The sequence below is a fragment of the Polistes dominula genome, unplaced genomic scaffold (genome assembly GCF_049000335.1).
Source record: "Polistes dominula isolate Pdom_NZ unplaced genomic scaffold, Pdom_raw_medaka contig_15, whole genome shotgun sequence".
Lineage (NCBI taxonomy): Eukaryota > Metazoa > Arthropoda > Insecta > Hymenoptera > Vespidae > Polistes > Polistes dominula.
Genome location: NW_028300915.1, coordinates 5,269,877 through 5,292,405, shown reverse-complemented (window position 1 = coordinate 5,292,405; position 22,529 = coordinate 5,269,877). Strand labels below are relative to the sequence as shown.

Below are 22,529 nucleotides of genomic sequence, written 5' to 3'. Positions count from 1 at the left end.
ACAAAGAGAGGCTGATACACGTCATCACAAAAGGGAACTTGAAGCCACAGGAGAGTCTAATTTGAGTACGCCATTGCTTGAGCTTTCGAGAGACAAACGAGACACTCGACAACCGAGAAAGCGGAAAACTTTCTAATTCGATTTAACAAGTTTTCCTACAACAAGTGGGCGAGTGAGATAGAAGAGAGAGAGAAATAGATAGATGAATATAGATGAATAGAGATAAATAGATACATAGGTAGATGGTAAAGATAGATAATTAGATAGATAGATAAATACATAGATAAAATGATAGATAGAAATAAAAATACAGATAACCCTCCTATAATACCATAGATAGGTTCCTAGAAAATGCCGTGTTGTGTGAAATCGTTTTTTATGAGACTTTTGTTTTCAAACCATGAATATGAAAAGAAATACTTTCCGCAACACTGTATCTTTAAGACGGTAAGCCTCGCCGCGGCTGTAGAAGTACAGTGTGGTGCAAAGGTTTTTTGAAAAGAAACAGTGTTATAGGATACCGTGTTGTAGGAGGGCAACCTGTACAAAAAAGCATGATTTTCGAAAGGATTTTTCATTATTTCTGGTAACAAGAAATCATTTGTATTGTTTTCTTGTTTTCTATCAATATTATACAATGTTATTGGAGAACACAGAATATCGTTATTGGTTGCTATAGTCTCGTTTGTGGTGTTTAGATATCATGTTTCCAATGTTTCCTACCAGATGAGAGTAAGAGAGTAAATGAGAGAGAGAAAGAGAGAGAGAGAGAGAGAGAGAGAGAGAGAGAGAGAGAGAAACTAACGATCGAAGGAGGTTTCCTCGTGCAAGGCTCGTTATGCTCGTGCTTTGCTTGTAAAATGAAATTCTCGGCCGTTTGGTTAACTTGGTATATGCATTTATATATATATATATATATAAAGATGTATATGCAAAATGCTAGAGCATTAGTATTATTAACGGCTCTCTTGTGTCTAATTCATAAATACCCTTAATATATATATTTGATATTTAACAAAAAAAGAATAAAATGTCCATTTCTTTTTTTCAATGATATACGTAAATCCGATTTGGAAAAAAATATTAATTAAGATTTGTTTCAATTAGGAATGAATAATTTCTTTTTATATTGTTTATAACCAAAGACAATACAGTCAAATATTCTTATTTGTTTTTTTTTTTTTTATAACATTTTTCACTCACTCTCTCTTTTTTCTTTTCTCTTTTTTTTTATGTACATAGGCATATTTTGAACGTAGAACTATCATTACAGTTTGTCTGGAAAATACGACGATTTTATTGATATTCATGAGATGCGAAACGAGCTTCGCTTCGAAACTAGAGCATGTTATACAATGCAAAGTTTGCCTGAAACGGTCTTTCTCGTAATTGCAATGGTAATCGACACTTTCTATATATATATATAAATTAGTTAGCCTACTAATTTCAATCAGATTTCATACGATTATCTCTAAACCTTCCAAATTGAATATATATCATAGTTACTAGTATACATATATATATATATATATATATATATATATATATATATATATATATGTAAGGGTGGGAGAAAGACGAAGAGTGCGAGAGTATGGTGTGCGTGGAAACAATGATGAGCGTGAAAGATTTGTAAGAATATGTAGCGATATGGATATGAGTGTGAGTGTACGCAGCGATATGAGTATGAGTGTGAGTACGTGTAGCGGTATGAATACGAGTGTGTGTGGCAGGAAAGAAAAGCGAGCGTGTATGGTGATGTTATCGTTTTGTAAGCGCCCCGAAATCTCTCGAATATTCCCGAACCGGAAATTGGGAAGAAGTCTTTTGTTTGATCGGTTGGGAATAGTTTGGAGATTTCGAGAATGATTGACGGAAGTGATTGGGACCATTGGTGGGGTGAATTTATATATAAGCGCGGTGAAGAAAGCGGTCTTCGCCTTCTTGGTTCGGTGTGACTAGTGAGTGTTATACGAGTGTGATTGCGATTTCTAACTCTTATTACTTACTTTTTCTTTTCGATTTCTATATTAAACCTTAATATTTAAGTATTTGTTATATTATAATAAACACTTTTTCTATTTAAATTCAATAAATCTTAGATACATATTATTGTATATATTATTATCTATATATTTTTTATAATTTAATACATTATAAAATAATTTAAATTTAATATATATTAATTAACCCCTTCAGCAGCACGCTCGAGTTAACTCGAGCAGCTTATTATTTTATATTTCTATGATTTTTACACTCAAATATAATAGAAAATTGAAAATAAGAATGTGAAAGCAAAGAAAAAGAATTGTTTTATTGATATTTATCATTTACAAGCTATAACAATTATTTATTTATTAATAAAATATAACCTTTTTCCATGGAACAAAATCCAAAATTAACATATTTTTTGAATTATTTTGTCAAAATAATGTTCTAAACTATGCTTTTATGAAAATCAAAAAATGATTTTTTTTTGCTGTTTTTTTTAAATGCTTGCTGCTGAAGGGATAAAATAAATATTAAAATAGTAATAAAAATAAAATAACATTATTATTTTTGAAATAATAATTAAAATAATTATTGAAATAATAATTAAAATAATTATTAAATATAATTTAAATAAATATATTATATATATATATATATATATATTTATTTATTATTTATTTATTTATTTAAACAAAATATTGCTTTTAAACATTTTTATATATTATATTTCGTTTTCACTTCGTGGTAAAATTTCAATAAAACATTTGACGATTGATTTTTTTATTAACAAAAAAGATATTAAAAAATACAAAAAGAAAATTCCTAGAAATAAAATAAAAGAAAAAACTTTTAATGAACGATGAACGATGAAGGATGAGTAAAAGAAAGTTGTTAGTAATTTAACGTTCCTAGCATTATAAAGGAATTACTCACAGTTCTTAGTGAGGCAGGTGAGTTCCAAGGTGGTGCATTTATATCGATGTCTTGACTCAAGAGTGGGTACGATGATACCAATGGCAAAGCTCGAGTCTTTCTCGTGGTAGCATACAATCGCGTCGCATTCCTTTCCATCTGTAAATGCACGAGAGAGACGAGTCAGGAACTTTTATATATACTATTATATACATGTTTACATCTAGAGACGCGTGTCTTTCTATGTATGCATTTATGCACGCTATGTGTTACATATACGTATATGTGAATATACGTTCAACGTACCAGAGTATATATATATACGTTGTATTTTGCAATCAGAACAACGTGTGTCATCGTACGCGTCTAATAAAACTTTCCTGAAGAATAAATCTTTTACCTTATTTCTTTTTCCTTTTTTTCTGTTTTTTATTTTTTTTATTTTTTTACTTCACTCGTTCCTGACGCATAGTAATATGTTTCATGTTTTTTCTTTTTTCTCGTCAGATTTCTTTTTATACCTTTTTAGGTGCCAATCTTTGACTAATTGTAAAAACACATACGATGTAACACGATAATATATTTTTTTTTCATTAATCTGGATTTTTGTCTTTTTTTTCTATTAATTTTCATAATAAATTATATAGTTATTCTCATATAAATGTAATATTTTAGTATTAAAGGTAATAATAGTTTATTGTTATATGTTTTACATTTTAAGGACTACAATATATAAAAAGTCAAGAAAATAATAAAATTACAATAAATTACATTATAAGAAACTTAAAAGTAAATTAAAAAATATAAAACAAAATAATGTAAAATAAATATGTACCTACATTGGTTAAAAAATAAGAGATATATATTTAAAAAATAGAATTTATATATTTATATATATCATTACATAAATATATAATTATATGATTATATAATTATATTATATATATATATATATATATTCTCGCATTTATTCGAGTACTAATAGATAAGTTTCTGATAATGACAAATAAATAATATTTAATATGGATAGTGAATCAAAATTAATGATTTATAGTTTTTAAATATACATAATATTAAAATGAAAATTATTGTTTTATAAATTATAATTGTTAGTAAAATTCTTTTAATTATTATTAGTATTAGAGTTATGCTTCTATGGCAATTGTCTATTTGAGATTCTCGTTTAGTTCCATCTTCTTGTTTCCTCCTTCTCGCGTAATTTGTTTCTTATCTTTTAGTCTTAAGATTTCTTTTAGTCTTTTCTCTTTTAACTTCTTTTATCCATCTTTAATCTTTTTTAGTCCGTAATTCGGGTTCATATTCGTAAAGATAAAATTAAATGACTTGATATATTTCTGTAAATAATAAAATGATAACTTTTATTAATTTATACACGCGTTCGAAATTATACAAGAATAAAATAATAAAGAAAAAACAAAAAGAAAAAAACAAAAAAACAAGAACAAAAAGAAAGTTATTATTATTATTTAAGATGGACAAATTATGACAACGATTTCGATCGAAGTTTAATACCTTTGACTGTCACAAAAAATTGTACAAGGCTTTTGTTTTGCTATATCAACACGAATTACTTTTTATCATGCGTTATATTATTACATTATGTTGAAATATTGTTTACAACAGATAAATTGAAGTGTGTGTGTGTGTGTGTATGTCATCATGTGCAACGCATTTATATCTTACTAAGGATCACTGGCGTTGAATGCATTTTATCTGTTTTAATTCGATTAAATAAAATGCCGAGATAGTGCAATTGAGGATTACTTTTTTTTCACGAGCGAGTAGCCTATTGGGGGAAATGAAATTATTAAAAATATTCCAGGAAAAAATGGTAAAATATATTACGAAAAAAATTCAACGAATCTTAACATATTCGCGACCGCTGACGTGAATTCTCACGTCTTTTCAAGTTCTATTCCTAATTATCGCTGACGTGAAATTCACGTCTTTTAAATTTTAAAAATTTAATATAAATAAATTTTTATAATATTTAAATAATTATATTTTATTAAATTATTATATTTTATTATTTAAATATATATTTAAATAATTCGTAATTTTTGCCGGTATTCAGTATTAAAAATGGAAAAAATATGCCGGTTGCGAATATGTTAACATTAGAAGAGGGTGACAAAGAGGCAAAACAAAAAGAAAAAAATCTAAAAGCATTGAAATTTACAATATGTGTTTTTAGTAATCCTGATTTCGCAGGTCAACTGGTAGATTCTTTCTAAACTCCCAACCCTCCCTACCATGACATTCGACGCGTTGCAAAACGTTGCACGTGTAAAAACGTTGCTGCTTCCGTTGGGTTACTTTCTTTTTTTTTCTTTTCTTGCATCTATAATATTTATCCTTTTTATTTGGTTTTTTTTCTTTTTTTTGATTTCTTTTAATACCGGCTCGTTTCTTTCGCGACGACATGCCATAAAAATAAGCATGCTTCTTTCTCGAGGGATGAATAATGACGCGTTGGAGGCGCGTGAGTCGAATCTTTTTCGAGGAAACGTGCGAACACGAAAGAGTATCCTCCCTATAGCTAAGAACCCTCCCTCTTTCTCCTCCTCCTCCCCGTACATGATAACTCGGATCATAAATAACCATCCACTTACTTTTTTTCCTTTATACTATTATATATATATATATATATATTTTTTTTTTTTTTTAATGAAATAAAGAAACAAAAAAAGAAAAGAAAACAATATAACTAAATGTATAATAAAGTTAGATATCGATCAATGTTTTTCATTTTAATTGGCATTATTTTAATATCGTGTATTTTTAATTCAAAGATATTAAAGAGAAATAATAAAAGAGATGAAATGAATATTGAAAAGTTATCTACCGATCTTATAGAAATTAAGATCACAATCTGTTAATCTCTCTTGAGTAATAATAGGTTTCAAATGATAAGATAAAAGAAATAAATAAAAAAAAAAAAAAGAAGAAATATTTTACGCATACACATAGTAGTTTATAAATTTAACTTATAAATATAAAAATAGAAACTTAAAGTTTTTTTTTTAACGAGTATACATCTATTAAATTATTCTATTTAGAAAGTTGGATGGTTAAATCGATAATCATCGCGTTCGTGACAAATGCATACGACGATTGCCATGAGTTTTTCTTTTGCATGCGTTTAATAATTTAAAAAAAAAAAAACATAAAAAAATACAAAGAAAAGAAGAAGTTGAAGCAAAAACAACAAAAATAAAAAGAAAAAAAACGAAATAGAAGAAAGTTTAAGAAGAAAAAAAAACTTGCGAATAAAATCGAACCGGGCAAAAAAATTTTTATTTTTTCTGATATCAGTGTGTTCTATCAGTTAGCTAAGATTTTTCAAGTAAATACATAAATATTACATGCATTAGATTTGCATTCGTATATAAGTATATGCATAATATAATTGATATACACCAGGGGTCGGCAACCTTTTGAGTCCGAAGAGTCAAAAATTACAATTATAATTTACAAAATTTCAAAGTTTTTAAAGAGCCACAAAATTTTTTCTTGCCGATAATAAATAGTACTTGCATAAATAAAGTTTTTTGATAAAAAAAAACAAATCTATTTATTCATCGGTGCCTAATCCTCGTTCATCAATTCAGAACGATTTTTAAATGTTTTTTTTTTTTTTAAATAAAATAAATAATATTTGCGTATGGAACTAAAGAGCCGCAGCTTCACATCCAAAGAGTCATATGTGGTTCGCGAGCCGCAGGTTGCCGACCCCTGATATACACACATACACACATATACATACATTTTTTAAATATGTATATATATATATATATATATATATATATATATTTATATAAATATTTATTATGTAATAAATATATAACAAAAAAAAGCTTAAATGGGTTGCATTTCAATCTTCCGTCAAAATCGGAACAAACTTTCAGGATAACCCAATATATTATAACTATATTAAAAATAAATTTTATAATATTAATATTATTATATTAATTTATAATTAAAATAAATTAAAATTATAATATTGATTTATAATATTATATATAAATATATATATGTAGACTGTATATATAGATATATATTCTGGAAGGTTGGCACAGAACACAATTGTGAGAACCGGCCCTTGCGAATCGACAAGTATAAACAAACGAAGGAAGGGAAAGAATGAAAGAGAGAAGGAAAAAAAGAAAGGGTGGTGATGGTGGTGGTGGTGGTGGTGGTGTACGCGAGTTTCCGAGTAATGTCGAGAAAATTGGCGCGTAATTGTCACGATGGCTACAATTCAAGACGGCATCTTCTTCGCCATTGCCAACGTCGCTGAAAAAGAAAGTCGCTGAAACTTTAATGACGGATGTCACGACGACCCGTCCTGTTCCAAGAATTCCCATAAACGTCCCAGTATTTTCCAATCGTCTTTTGTTGCCAGTAAAATGGTAAGAGAGAGAGAGAAAGAGAAATAGAAAGAAGGGAGGAGGGAGAAAGAGATAAAGAGAAAGTTAAGTTCTTTTAATATTCACTTTTGTGCAATGATAATAATAATATTAATATTAATAATAATAATAATAATAATAATAATAATAATAATAATAATAATAATAATAAAACAACAACAACAACAATAATAATAATAATAATAATAATAATAATAATGATGATAATGATGATGATGATGATGATGAAAAAAGGAAGAAAAAAAATTGTTATATTAAAGTGAAATATGTTTAGTGTTTGAAATAATACTTAAAATATAATAAATCATCGTTGGCTTTAAATTCAATGTAACAAACTATTATATATTCAAACTACGACTTATGTAACAAATTATTACGTATTCTAAATAAGACTTATACAATAAACCAGAACATCCCCCACTTCGTTTTGTTACAACAGGTGACTACACTATAGTTGTGTTCACAAAGGTGAATACACGTACAATAAGCGCGCCAATGTTAGATTATTGATGGTTTCTTTCGACGTTCTTTCAATTTACATTCTGAATGAAAATACAAGACTTCAGTTTCGCAAATTTCTCTTGCGCAATCTATTTGTTCAAAAGCAGACCAATCTATAATAAAAAAAAAATGAAACAAATGATTTCTTAATCGTTCGAACGTGTTTGACAGGATAAATAGATTTATTGTTCAATTAATGTTTTATTTCAAAAATATATATTTTTTTAATTTTTATCAAAGACGATATAGAAAAAACGGAAAAATGAAATAGCTAGTAGTTTTAGCAATGACAGTTTACGATTGATTTATGTTCAATAATGTATACATATTAGGGTGGGTCAAACAAATCAATTATTTTTTTTTTTTGCAAGTGCTACGGAAAATGGGTGGCTAGACACCTTAAAACAATTCTCACCAAATATGAGCTCTTAATTTTAATAGGAAGATCCTCCGCATCGCAGTTTTTTATTTTTTTTTCAGTATAATAGATTAAAATTCATACCTCATTATTTATTGATTGTACAGAAAAGTGTTCTAGAAGAATTTTGTAGGAAATTTAATGCTCTACAAAACAGGTATCATATTTTTTCCGTAGACCTCACCATTTGAATAATATTGAAGAATTAAATTTGATTATTTTAAGACAAATTTCATTTTTGTTTATGAATTTTATAACTCGACAATAAATGAGTATTATAAAATGCGCAATACAAATTTTTGTAGGAAATTAACTGCTCTATAAAAATGGTGTCTTATGTTTTGGCGATTAAATTAAGCGTTCAAAAGATATTCAGAGGCAGAAATCAGTACACATGAAAGTTTGATGATGAATATATATATCTACCGTACAAAATGATAAGACCGATAAATAGAAAAAATTATTAAATGAAAATAAAATAGTCATCTACGATAATTTATAATTATGAATGAAAGGAAACACAACAAATATATTTACCGAATTCAAATATTTGTCTATATTTTAAAACATTTGTTCGTCTTAATTAAAAAAATTTTTAAGTATATCTTAGATTAAAATTGGATTTTCAATGTCTTTACTAATTTACATATAAAGCCAGCTGTAAGATCTTCCTAATTTATTTCAAGTTTGACGTAAACGAATTAATAAAAAGAAAGAGATGAAAAGTCAAAGAAATGAAGGAAAATAAAGAACATGAGTGAGAGAAAGAAAGTAAGAAAAAGAAACAGAGAGAAAAAGAGAAAGAGAGAGAAAGAAAAGGGTGATAGAGGGGGGATCGGAATATAGAGAAAAGTCCAAGATGATGCCAAAAAAGTTTAAAAGTTCGTCTTAAGTAGTAGTAAAACGAGATCCGGTTGTCTATCTTTCTCTCTTTTTTATTCTCTTTCTCTCTCTTTCTTTCTTTCTCTCTATCTTTCTTCCTCTTTACGGTAACTTTAATCTCACGGCTGACCTGAGAAAGCTCGCACGAATAAAAGTGGAAGGAAGGATGGTTTAGTTTGGCATCGTGGTGGTATCGCAACCCGACTAGTACTAAAAGAAGAAAAAGAAGAAGAAGAAGCAGGAGAAGAAGAAGGAGAAGAAGAAGATGGACAAAGAAGGGAAAGGAAAGGAAAGGATAGTTGGGAGGGGGAGGAGGTCTTCGACAGGGAAAGAAGAAGAAGAAGAAGAAGAAGAAGAGGCCATAGAGGAAAGGATTGTCGATGCTTCGTGCACGGTAATTAAGAAGCGCAATTAAGGGTCTCGGAGTAAAAAGTGCCGCTGATAATTACCGTCCTTCTCGAGGCGGGCAAATTTGTCGCGAAGGTAAAGCAGCAGAGGTAACCAACAACGGGCATAGAAGGCAACAGCAGAAAGTAGAAGTACCAGACTCAGAACGGTGATAAGTAAAGGCTTCCTCCATAAATTGCTTGGAAGTTCAAACGTGAATTGTGGCTCTGTAAAAAAAATCATTGACAAAAATTATATTAATATATATATCTATATATATGATTTTTTCTTAATTTTTACAAAATTCGACAACGTTTTATTGCAAAGAAATTATTTATACACCATGGATACAGAGAGTCGAAAAAAATTTGGAAACTGTGTTGAACAACATGTGTATTATATATACTTTTGAAAATATTTTACAAATTTTTATATTTAATTAAAAATGATCTATATACGTACTTCTTATATAATCTTTAACTTTTTTTCTTCGTCTTTTATATTTATATACATCCTTCTGAACGAAAGGATTAATCTTTTTATCAAAAATTGTAAAGAATTAACATCTTGTACGTATACTTTGACATATATATATATGTTTATTTTCTTGTAAATTATTTTTGTTTTTCTCATCCATGGTAATATATTCATCTCTAAGTTTAATCTTTCTCACTCTCTCTTTTGTGATAATTCTCGGATAAATAGAATCAACCAACGTGTACGCCATTTGCATACGATTATAATTTACAAATATGCAACGTTTACGAGCCTAAATCATTGTCTGGGTATATATATATATATGATTGTCTATTATATGCGTGTAAACGTGTATATAGATATACCTAAGTTATATGTACAAGTATATATAAGATACATAAGATCGGATTAAAGGATGCACAAACTTCGTCAAAGGAATTTACGAGTTTATGTTTACGGGCTCCGTGCGAAATCTACGACGTTAACGTACGCCTTTGATGCGAACGTAAAAGATTATATCTACAGTCTTGTTCAAAACTTGTGAACGTGCATTTAACGTATTATTAAATTGTACAATATATTTCATTGGATTATTTTTATAATATAATTAAAAATTAATAAAGAATATTATTTTATCTTTCATATTGTAATCAAATATTATCTACAATTTTGTTGTTGTTATTATTATCATTTGTTAAAGATTAAACAATAGTTACCTTTACGATAAATGTGAGCAGGAAAAGCCATAACTTCATCGAGACCATTGCTAATTTCGCAAACATATTCGCCATAATCTTCCACAGACATATCTTTGATTTCCAGATAGCTACCGATGATTTGATTGTTTTCCCTGTAAACATAATTTCGATTATTATTCATTAGGATTAGTGATAAATTAATCTTTATATTCGTGTAAAATCATTACATGTTAAATATATAAAATATATATATATATTCAATTTTATCGTTTAACATTTCACTTATAATTAGATTGTTCTTTTTAAAGGATAGTTGAAAACTTTGAAGAACAAAGTAGTAATTATATCATATATCAGATGAGTCAAAAATATCTATCTGATTTTAAAAATAAATTATTTTGTTTAATTCCCTTTAAAGTTTCGTCAATCCTATTCTTTTTAGAATATAAAATAACCAGTTAAGAACCTTAGGATTAATCTAAAAAATTTTTTTCCAATCAACGTAAAGTTGTAATTACAACTAAATATGTAAAAATGTTATTATATAGTAAGACAAAAATATCGTAAAAAGATAAAGATAAGTTATTATCTTTGGAATATGTCGATAGAGAAAAAAAATGTTTTTTAAGTATAAATAAGTCAGAGTTTATAGTTGATAGATAATAAAATTTTGAAAGAAAACTTTTCTCTTCTCTCTCTCCCGTTTTTTTTTACTTTTTGCAAGTTTTAAAAGAGAAGAAGAAGAAGAAGAAGAGAGTCTCTTCGAGAGACACGAAAGAAGAGATTTAAGATGAAGGAGAAGACTCAACGACGTCTGCCTTAGACGTTGTGTTGAGTGCCGCGAAAGCGAAAGGCAAAGCCCGGAGCCTTGGCCGTTCTAAACGATCCCAGATGCCGTTCGAGAGCCATAGTGGTTTCTCTTCCTATGAAACGTGTACCAACCAAGAAGACGAGTTCATCCGATAGACCAGCAAGCAGCTATTAAATACATGCCGTGCACGTTTCCAGGAAATCGAAAGTGTATAGGAGGGAGAGAGGTGGTGGGGAGGAAGAATTCATGAGAAATAATCTTTTTCATGATCAAAAGAATTAAACCGAGAATTTATCGTTATAAATAAAAATATATATATATTTATTTTCGATAGATGGCACTAAAGTTCTTTTGCTAAAAAACCTGAAAAGTTCTGGAAGCACGAAATTTTAAAGTTATTATATTATTATATTTATTATGTAATAAATATATAACAAAATAAAACTTAAATGGGTAGCATTTCAATCTTCCGTCAAAATCGGCATGAACTTTTAGGACAAACCAATAGAAAAATTACGTAATCCTATTTAAAAATTAAAAAAAAATATTATGTTACTATTATAACATATCATGTAAAGTTTATAATATATTATTATATATATATATGTTTATAATTAAATTATAATTCAAATAATATGGTTATATAATAATTTATATAAATATTTAATTATTTATTTTTATATTTATATAAATATTTAAATTATTTATTTAAATAAATAATTTATATAAATAAATATAATAATATATATTATTATGTATTTATTTATCATATTATATTAATATATTATATATAAATAGATTTCAATCTATATTAAATTATTATAAAAGAAAAATAATATGTTGATAGTAAACAAACAAGGAAACATTTTAATTATAACTGAAAAAAGAATATAAATGATGTTTGGGTGGAAAGGTTGATTGAGTAAAAGGGTTACGCACGATTACGTTGGACGTGACGCGTTGCGAACAAGATTACGCGTGGCCGCTGTCAAGAAACAGTTGGAGATGTGCACTACGAATGACTTCTCAATTCGATTCCTTTCTCTCTTTCTTACATTCACTCTTACTATACTAATCGAGGTAGAGAGAACAAAACGAAACAAAACGAGAAGAAAAGAGACGAGAACGAAACGAGAAGATCGTGTGTTCAAGATCGAACAGGCCATAAATCTATCTGCTTGTATTCGCGTCTTGAGTTCTTAAGTTTCTGTTTTCTTCCTTTCCTATCCTTCCTTCCTTTTCCTCTCTTTTATCATTTCTTTCTTTTTAATTTATTTTATTTTATTTTATTTACAACAGTCACGAATATTATTACCTTATAGAAACATACTAATACTTCTATAAATTCTCGTTGCATAATACGAATACGAATTTCTTAGTTAGAAATTATTTTTTTAGTATATTGAAAATACTTTCGAGTATCCTTTCGATCAAGAAAAATAAATCATTATAATACAATTGTGTACTAATTAAAATATCTTTTATATTATTTCATCTCTTTGATCGTTTGTATTAAAACTAATTTTAATTTCGAGTAATAATATGAAATTATTATTATTTTAATTTAATCAGCGTTGATCATATTTCATACAAAGCTGGGATAAGAAACACACATACATACAAAACATAGAGAGAAATAAGGAATCATATTCTATAGACTATAAGAAGAGGAAGATAGATAGATAGAAGGATGAATAGAGATAGACATATACATATATATTATATATATATACATAGATATGGAAGAGGGATGCGCTAGGGCTGACTTAATGAAATTATGCGTTTGGAATTAATTGCGGGTAAGTTGGATTCGTCGTCCACTATACCCGGTTGTAATTAAATTAGCATGGCGAAATGGTCCGCGTGCTAAATGATTGTGTAACGACGCGAACGTGAGCACGCGAGAAACTCTTTGCAAACGACACGACAAAATTGCTTTCCATTCTACGTTAGCCGTTAATTTATTATTAAGTATCTCACTCATTCTCTCTTTCTCTTTCTTTTTCTCTCTCTTTCTCTTTCTCTCTCTTTCATTTTTTCTCGATCCACCTAACTCTCTTTCACACAAGGGAATATATCTCGTCAAATCATAAATCGTCAGTTTTATATGAACAAATTAATTTAAAACAACTACTATTATTACCAAGAAATAATATATCAATAAATTGTATTTCTTTATTGTTCGATTGGTTCATTACAAATAATTATATTCTCACTTATATATTTGATAATAATAATTATAGGTGTTTCTTTTTCGTAACAGGAAATATACAATAAATCGTATTTATTTATTGTTCGATCAATATTTATAATATTTAAAAATAAGAATTGAATTATTTAATCTATTGATTGATTTGAAATAATTATATTCTATTTTATATATTTGATAATAATATTCATCGGTGTTTCTTTTTCGTAGAAGTGACCTGTCGATCTTCGTCAATTTGCACGTTGAAAATTGTCAATTGATTCGTAGAAAACCTTTTTCTCCTTCTCTCTCTCTTTCTATCACACACAGTCGATCTCTTTTATTCAACCGAACGATATCGATTGTCATACACTTATACACCTATACATCTGTATATATATATATATATATATATATATATATATATATATATACACATTTATCTATCTTTTGAATCAATCGCCTGGGGAATGAAGATTGATGGGTCGTTTCATACGAGTTCATAGAATGGGGTGTAAATTGTTCGAAGTATTCATCGGTTGGACAAACTTAAATCGATATAATCCTATAGATCTTATCGAATATTGTTAAATTAATCAGACATAGATGAAAGTATAATGAAAATCAAGATATAAAAAAAAAAGAAAAACAAAACAAAAAGTGAATGAAGAACAAATAATAAAATAAAATATAAAAGTTCAAACACGCTCGATTGTTTTTAACGAAGCAGAAGAAGAAAAAAAAATAAAATATCGAGAAAGTAATGAAAAAAGAGAAATAAAAAAAGAAAAAGAAAAAGAAAATGAAATAAAATATAAAATAGTATAATGTAGGGGAGGGAGGGGGGCCTCGATTAAATGTAATGTCTCGTTTATGGTTGTGTTGCACATACCTAGGATTCGATTTGGAAAGAGCTATTAATGTTCATTCGCATCGTTCGACGAGTGCATTCCTATTATGGTGAATGACGGTGAATGCAAGCGATGCATTTAAACAGGAGCGCCAGGCACAGACACAAGGCACTGGTACAGACACGAAAAGGCTTAGGCGACTATATTATCGGCGATTCCCTTTTGAGCCAATCATTTACGCTCGACTAAGTTTCTACGAGAGAAGGGAGAGAAGACTAGGTTTCGTGATAGATTAAATTGACAGTGCGCCCTGTCTTCGTTCCTACCATTTCTTCCTTTCTCTTTCTCTCTCTTTCAACCCCTCTACCTCATCCCTTCCTATCTCTCTTTCTCTTTCTCTTCTAAACGAAGTCGTTAGAGACGCGAGAATTTCTTGGAACGCTTTCAACGTTTCCATCACGGAGGTGTTCATGTATGTATATAGATATATAGTAGTACTAGACAACTAGTATCTATCTATGTACAGTGAGTTACAAAAATATTTCGATTTATCTTTCAAATGATTCATATAATTTTTCTTTTAATATTATAAAAAATGAAGCTACACTTATTATATATATATATAATTCTGTATATTTGAAACATTTTCGTAATTATTTAATTACATTTATTTTAATTACAATAATTTTTTAATTATTCTTTGATCATATAATAATTGTACTTAACTTTACAATGGGTAAAGTTGCAATAATAGGAGAAAAAAAAGAATTGATTTTATGTTTTTTGTTGTTGTATATATTACGAACAAAACATATTATAATAAAAAAATTAATTTATTTTGATCTAGATGAATTTTATAATTACTCAAACATATATATACATACATATACTTTATGTGTAAGAAAATTATATAAATACATTAAAGTTAAAAACTTATTGCTTAGTTTGACGAACAAAGAAATAAAACGGGGGCTGGATGATGTTCGGAATTAAACTTCAAGTAAACGAGCTTGGAACGCAATAAAAAGTGTAACTTCGCTACTGAAAAGAAAATAATAGCGTTAAAGTGTGTACGTGCGTGTACACACCTGTGCGTGAGCGTAAACGTATAAGAGGAGGAAACAGAGAAAAATAGAAAGAAAAAAAGAAAGTAACAAAGTAACGGTGGCATTCGATGTTCAAACGCAAAACTACTACTTGCCGCCATTATCGTTTTATTCAACAAGCGTAATATCAAGAACGTATTAACTCTTAACGATGTCCTTTACAATGGAAAATGTTTCGAAAAGGACTACTATGTTGCTTTGCGCGCCAGCTACGTTTAACAAGCCATAGTTAGCTACTACTTGCGACAAAAGAGAACCACTTGGGGGCTCTGAGAGGTCTTTTTAAAAAAGATTAACTTTTACCTTTTCTCTTTTTTTTCCTTTCTTTCTTTCTTTCATTCTCTCTCTCTCTCTCTCTCTCTCTCTTCCTTTTTCTTTTTTTATTTCTTTGCTTACCTCTATACGATAATAATAGACGGGTTAAGGGACGCGTACAATTTTATATAGACTATAAAAATTATATCATATTATATATATATATATATATATATATATATATATATATGCTCAATATATATTGAGGTTATACTATGCCTCAATATATTTTTCATTAAGATGTTTGTTGCAATTTCAAAATATTTTATATTTAAATTATAATATAATATAATATAATATAATATAATATAATATAATATAATATAATATAATATAATATAATATAATATAATATAATATAATATAATATAATATAATATAATATAATATAATATAATATAATATAATATAATATAATATAATATAATATAATATAATATAATATAATATAATATAATATAATATAATATAATATAATATAATATAATATAATATAATATAATATAATATAATATAATATAATATAATATAATATAATATAATATAATATAATATAATATAATATAATATAATATAATATAATATAATATAATATAATATAATATAATATAATATAATATAATATAATATAATATAATATAATATAATATAATATAATATAATATAATATAATATAATATAATATAATATAATATAATATAATATAATATAATATAATATAATATAATATAATATAATATAATATAATATAATATAATATAATATAATATAATATAATATAATATAATATAATATAATATAATATAATATAATATAATATAATATAATATAATATAATATAATATAATATAATATAATATAATATAATATAATATAATATAATATAATATAATATAATATAATATAATATAATATAATATAATATAATATAATATAATATAATATAATATAATATAATATAATATAATATAATATAATATAATATAATATAATATAATATAATATAATATAATATAATATAATATAATATAATATAATATAATATAATATAATATAATATAATATAATATAATATAATATAATATAATATAATATAATATAATATAATATAATATAATATAATATAATATAATATAATATAATATAATATAATATAATATAATATAATATAATATAATATAATATAATATAATATAATATAATATAATATAATATAATATAATATAATATAATATAATATAATATAATATAATATAATATAATATAATATAATATAATATAATATAATATAATATAATATAATATAATATAATATAATATAATATAATATAATATAATATAATATAATATAATATAATATAATATAATATAATATAATATAATATAATATAATATAATATAATATAATATAATATAATATAATATAATATAATATAATATAATATAATATAATATAATATAATATAATATAATATAATATAATATAATATAATATAATATAATATAATATAATATAATATAATATAATATAATATAATATAATATAATATAATATAATATAATATAATATAATATAATATAATATAATATAATATAATATAATATAATATAATATAATATAATATAATATAATATAATATAATATAATATAATATAATATAATATAATATAATATAATATAATATAATATAATATAATATAATATAATATAATATAATATAATATAATATAATATAATATAATATAATATAATATAATATAATATAATATAATATAATATAATATAATATAATATAATATAATATAATATAATATAATATAATATAATATAATATAATATAATATAATATAATATAATATAATATAATATAATATAATATAATATAATATAATATAATATAATATAATATAATATAATATAATATAATATAATATAATATAATATAATATAATATAATATAATATAATATAATATAATATAATATAATATAATATAATATAATATAATATAATATAATATAATATAATATAATATAATATAATATAATATAATATAATATAATATAATATAATATAATATAATATAATATAATATAATATAATATAATATATAAATATAATATAATATATAAATATAATTATAATTATATTATGATTAATGTCTTTTAATTCGAAATAATAAATTAAAAGATAATTGACATAATCGCAATTAAAATGGATTATTTAAATATGTCTAGACTGTGAGTTATTCGATTTGAATCAAAATTAGCTTACGAAAAATTAATTAATTTTTAAATTCATCTGATAAATTTTGTGAATAAAATCCAATCTATTAATAATTTTCAAAAAGAATTATCTTGTTATGCATAGACAATTATTAAACCTCTGTACACAGGTGTGTATTGAAAACAGTATTTTGTTGAATATAATCCATTTAACAAGTAAAACGTTTTTGTCATAATAAATGGTACGTGATCGAAAACGTTTTTCATAGTGTCACGCTACGAGCAATTCGAGTTTACCTTTTCCACGATAACGGAAGCGAATATAGTCTCTCCTCGTTCAATAATACACTAATTTAATCTTGTAAATCGTACACAAACCATTGCTTCAGCATGAATGTATCATTCGTTTTCGGTATTGATGAAATTACATTAGTACGGACGCTTTTGATCGATTCGTACGTAAATAATTCTCACATGCACATACACATACAAGCACAGCAGGACACATATACATATACATATATATGTATAGATTTTTTTTGCACGTTGAGAAGAGTGATCGTTCAACGAAATAGAATTTCGAATTGGTACATATATATACTAGTAAATTCATCGGGTCGTTCATGGTCGTGTTGCATTGCGATAAAAAGAAGAGGCACATTTATATGTACTATATATATACATACGTACATACAAATGTTATACGTTGTTCATATAAAATATGGTTTACACATATACTCGCGTACAACGGCAACTCTTTTAAATGAAATCACTTTTCGATGAATTGTTCTTTCTCGAACACTACCCAAATTATCAATAGTTTCTGCTTCCATTATTCGGTCACTCTCTCTCCCACCCTTTAATCGGTTACCCTTCTTTGGTCCTTTCAATCGAATCTAATGAAATTTAATCGTGTTCGCGTGAACAGCTTTCCCTAGGCCTTTGTTACGCCGATCGGAAGTTTCCTCTTCGTTCAATGATTCCGCTAATCAGAATTTACTATTACTGTATTTTATACATCATTGCAATTATTGTGTAAGAGAGATGTGATCGTGAGATAGATAATAATCATTATTCGTATGAAATATTTTATACATTTTTTTGTGTATGTTAAAGAATCTATTAAAATATGATGGATTATATATTTGTAATAAATTGATGATAATAGTTTTGAATTAAAGTACACAAAATTCTCTCTTTTTTTTCCTTCTCTAAAGAAATAAAACATATTTTAGAATAAGTATGAGAAAGGTGTTAAAATGAATAAATGAATTGAATCCGTAAAAAAGGGAAGTAAAATAAAAAAAAGACAAGATTTAAATATATAAAGAAATAAATTAAAAATACAATGTGAATGAATTCGATAAGATTACTAATATCAAAGTGTATTACGTTAACAAGAAGAATGACTATATTTTCTTTCTTTATTTTTTCTTTTTTTCTTCTTTTTTTTTGATTACGGAGAACAATAGCACAACGTCGAACAAAAGACTTTGCTACCTGCTGCACCATCATCGCATAGGTAATTCTTGTGAAAAGTCTATTCAATAAACTCGGAATCGTCGTCGTCGTCGTCGTCGTCGATGGGGTGTACTACAGCTTCCGTTGAAGTAAAAAGAAAAGAGTTAAAAGGTCGGTTGGGCGGGTTTACATCAATGAAATCTCGTTGCTAGCTCGTTTAATCGTTCCCTCCTGCCATCAACTTTCTTTCTGATTTTCCATTGAAAATTAGATTGCAAAATAATGCTCATAAGCGCAAAAGCGAGATTTTATTTTTTTATTATTATTATTATTATGCTAATATTTATTTTTTAAAACTTTAAAATCTTAACGAGTTTATGATTTATAAAAATTCAAATTTTCTTCATAATTGTAATAGCTAATGAGATGTTTTATTTGAATGTAACTATATATGCGTGTGTATGGGTGTATTGGTTAATTAGTTGTGCAAAATTTTCTCTTATAAATTGATTCTATGAGCTTTGACATTTCGTAATATATAAAATTGAATAGAACTTTAATTTATATATATATATGTATGTTGTATATATGTATACGTATAAATAGAATATATGTATAAATATATCAGTTTTATAAATACAAATTTACGCATTAAATTTTAGTTGAATTTTTTTTTTCAAAACGTTATTAATATTTCCATGTAAAAAAAGATATTACCTGGATAGAATTTTATCCGATTTTATTCGACAATTTATTTAATGGCATTGTATTTAATGATAGGATATATATTTTCATTTAGGTATTATACTTTTTTATTTTTTAATTTCCTGACCACTTTATCGGTCCATTAACATAATCAATTCTATTTGAGACGATTATTTCCGATAGTATAGTTCATTTTTATTTCTCTCTTTTAATATATAAGTAGTTTTATAATTTCCTTAACAATCGAAGTGTGGATTATTCGAAACGCGAATTATAAATATGTAACATTTTTTTTTCGTTCACTTTATCCCAAACGGATATTTATTTGATGGAGAATAATATAAAACGTTTTGCAAACGTTTAGAGGATTATTCGAAGGGGTAAGTATCGTTTTTTTTTCTTTTTATGAAAAAAAAAAAAACAAAAAATTAATGCAACGAGCATCGAAGGTATTCAAAAGAAAGGGGATTTAAACGATGAAAAATTCTTCGTTGCAAAATGGCTGCCAGGATTTCAGAGACGATATCATTCTTTTTACTCATTCCTTCGAATCCCAATGCGTTTTCCTCCCTTGTTCCACCTTCGACCTTTTACATTCCATACGTGCCAACCGAGAGAAAAAAGACAGACAGATAGACAGAAAATGAGAAAGAGAGAAAGAGAAAGAGAGAGAAAAAATTTCTACAGAGCGTTACAATTAATGCACCGTGTAAAACTGGGTCGTCGTACCAGTAATTGCATTGGGGGTTCTCCATTTTATTTCTTTTTCTCTCTGACACCTACATATATATATATCGATATATACACATACACACGTAAACTTCTACATTCTATTTCTTTCTTTCATACACCCACATACACATATACAACTTTGTTCTTGTTTGTAATTTTTTCTTTACATATATACACGCACACCACAAAAGATTCTAGTTGGTTATATTCCTTTTCTTACATGCACATAAATATATACAAACACATATAGAAACACATATACATTCTCGATTGTAGTTTTTCTGCCTCTCTCTCTCTCTCTCTTTCTCTTTTTCATTCCTACTTCGAAACTTCATCGAGTATCTCGTTTTTTTCTTCGGGCTTCTTTCCAACATCGTAACCATTTTTCTCAAACCCCGTTTTTCTCACTAGCATCACCACCCCCACCACCACTTCTTTCTCCACAACCATCCCGCTCGTATTTTCTTCTCCTTCCCCTGGTCTTTTTTCGTTCTATTCTCTTTTTACATTCGGTAGAGAGACACACCGAGTGCCGTTAGTTTCAACCCCCTTTACAGATCGATATTCCCCCCGTTTCGCGAAGAACGCTTCAACTCGTTGTTTCGTAATCTTTACAAAAGTCCTTGCCGTCTCGTAGTACTCATGACGAGCCCTTTATTCTCTCTTTCTCTCTTTTGTTTCCTCACTCCTTTTACCTGATTATGCACACTGAATTCCTTTCTCCTCGTTAATTTCCTCCTCTTTTTACGACGCGTTTCTTACCTTTTGTTTTCCTCTTTTAATTATCGTTATACGTTCCTTTTTTTTTTTTTTTTCAAACGAAAATCTTCGAACGAACGAACGATTGATTAATTAACCCAAAGAAAAACAAAACAAAAAAAAAGAACAATACTAATCTATGGAATCGATTAAAACGATATAAGAAAAGAAACATCCCCGATACTTTTAACATAATTTTTTTTCCACACTAGCTTATTAAGTATATGGAAAGAACATATCGATTAAATTTCTTTAGCATTTTGCAGAATTATTCCGTTTTCCGATAACTTTTCGAACAATTTATTTAATTAAAAATGAAATAAAAAAAAACGTAGAATGATATTAATTTATAGAATTGAATTCAATATATAAACTGTTCGATTATTATCTATATACATACGTAAGAATTATAAAGTAAGACATCGGTTACATTGAGGGTTACAAATTTTATTTTCTGTTGCTAAAAATAATTACAATCATTGTTGCGAACAAGATCTTATCCGAAAGATTAGAAGAGATCACACTTTTCGCTTTTTTTACAGAGGAGGTTCAAAAGATTGTAGACAAAAAGGGATAGAGAAAAAAAACAAGGGGGAAAAAAGAAAAGAAGGGGTTTTTTTATCGCGATGGTTACGAACACTGAGCTCGAGTTACGCCC

General features: G+C 26.2%; 1 protein-coding gene across 2 annotated transcripts in view; it reads right to left on the bottom strand.

Moving 5' to 3' along the window:
- LOC107069133 (interleukin-1 receptor accessory protein-like 1-B) overlaps positions 1–22,529 on the bottom strand; it is a 182,742-nt gene that overhangs the window by 6,714 nt on the left and 153,499 nt on the right. For both annotated transcript variants that reach the window (XM_015326158.2, XM_089170516.1), the window contains 3 exons: positions 10,737–10,870; positions 9,606–9,770; positions 2,926–3,063 (listed from right to left, as the gene is read on the bottom strand). In XM_015326158.2, the coding sequence (XP_015181644.2) occupies positions 2,926–3,063; positions 9,606–9,770; positions 10,737–10,870 (437 nt within the window). The remainder of the gene's footprint in view (positions 1–2,925; positions 3,064–9,605; positions 9,771–10,736; positions 10,871–22,529) is intronic.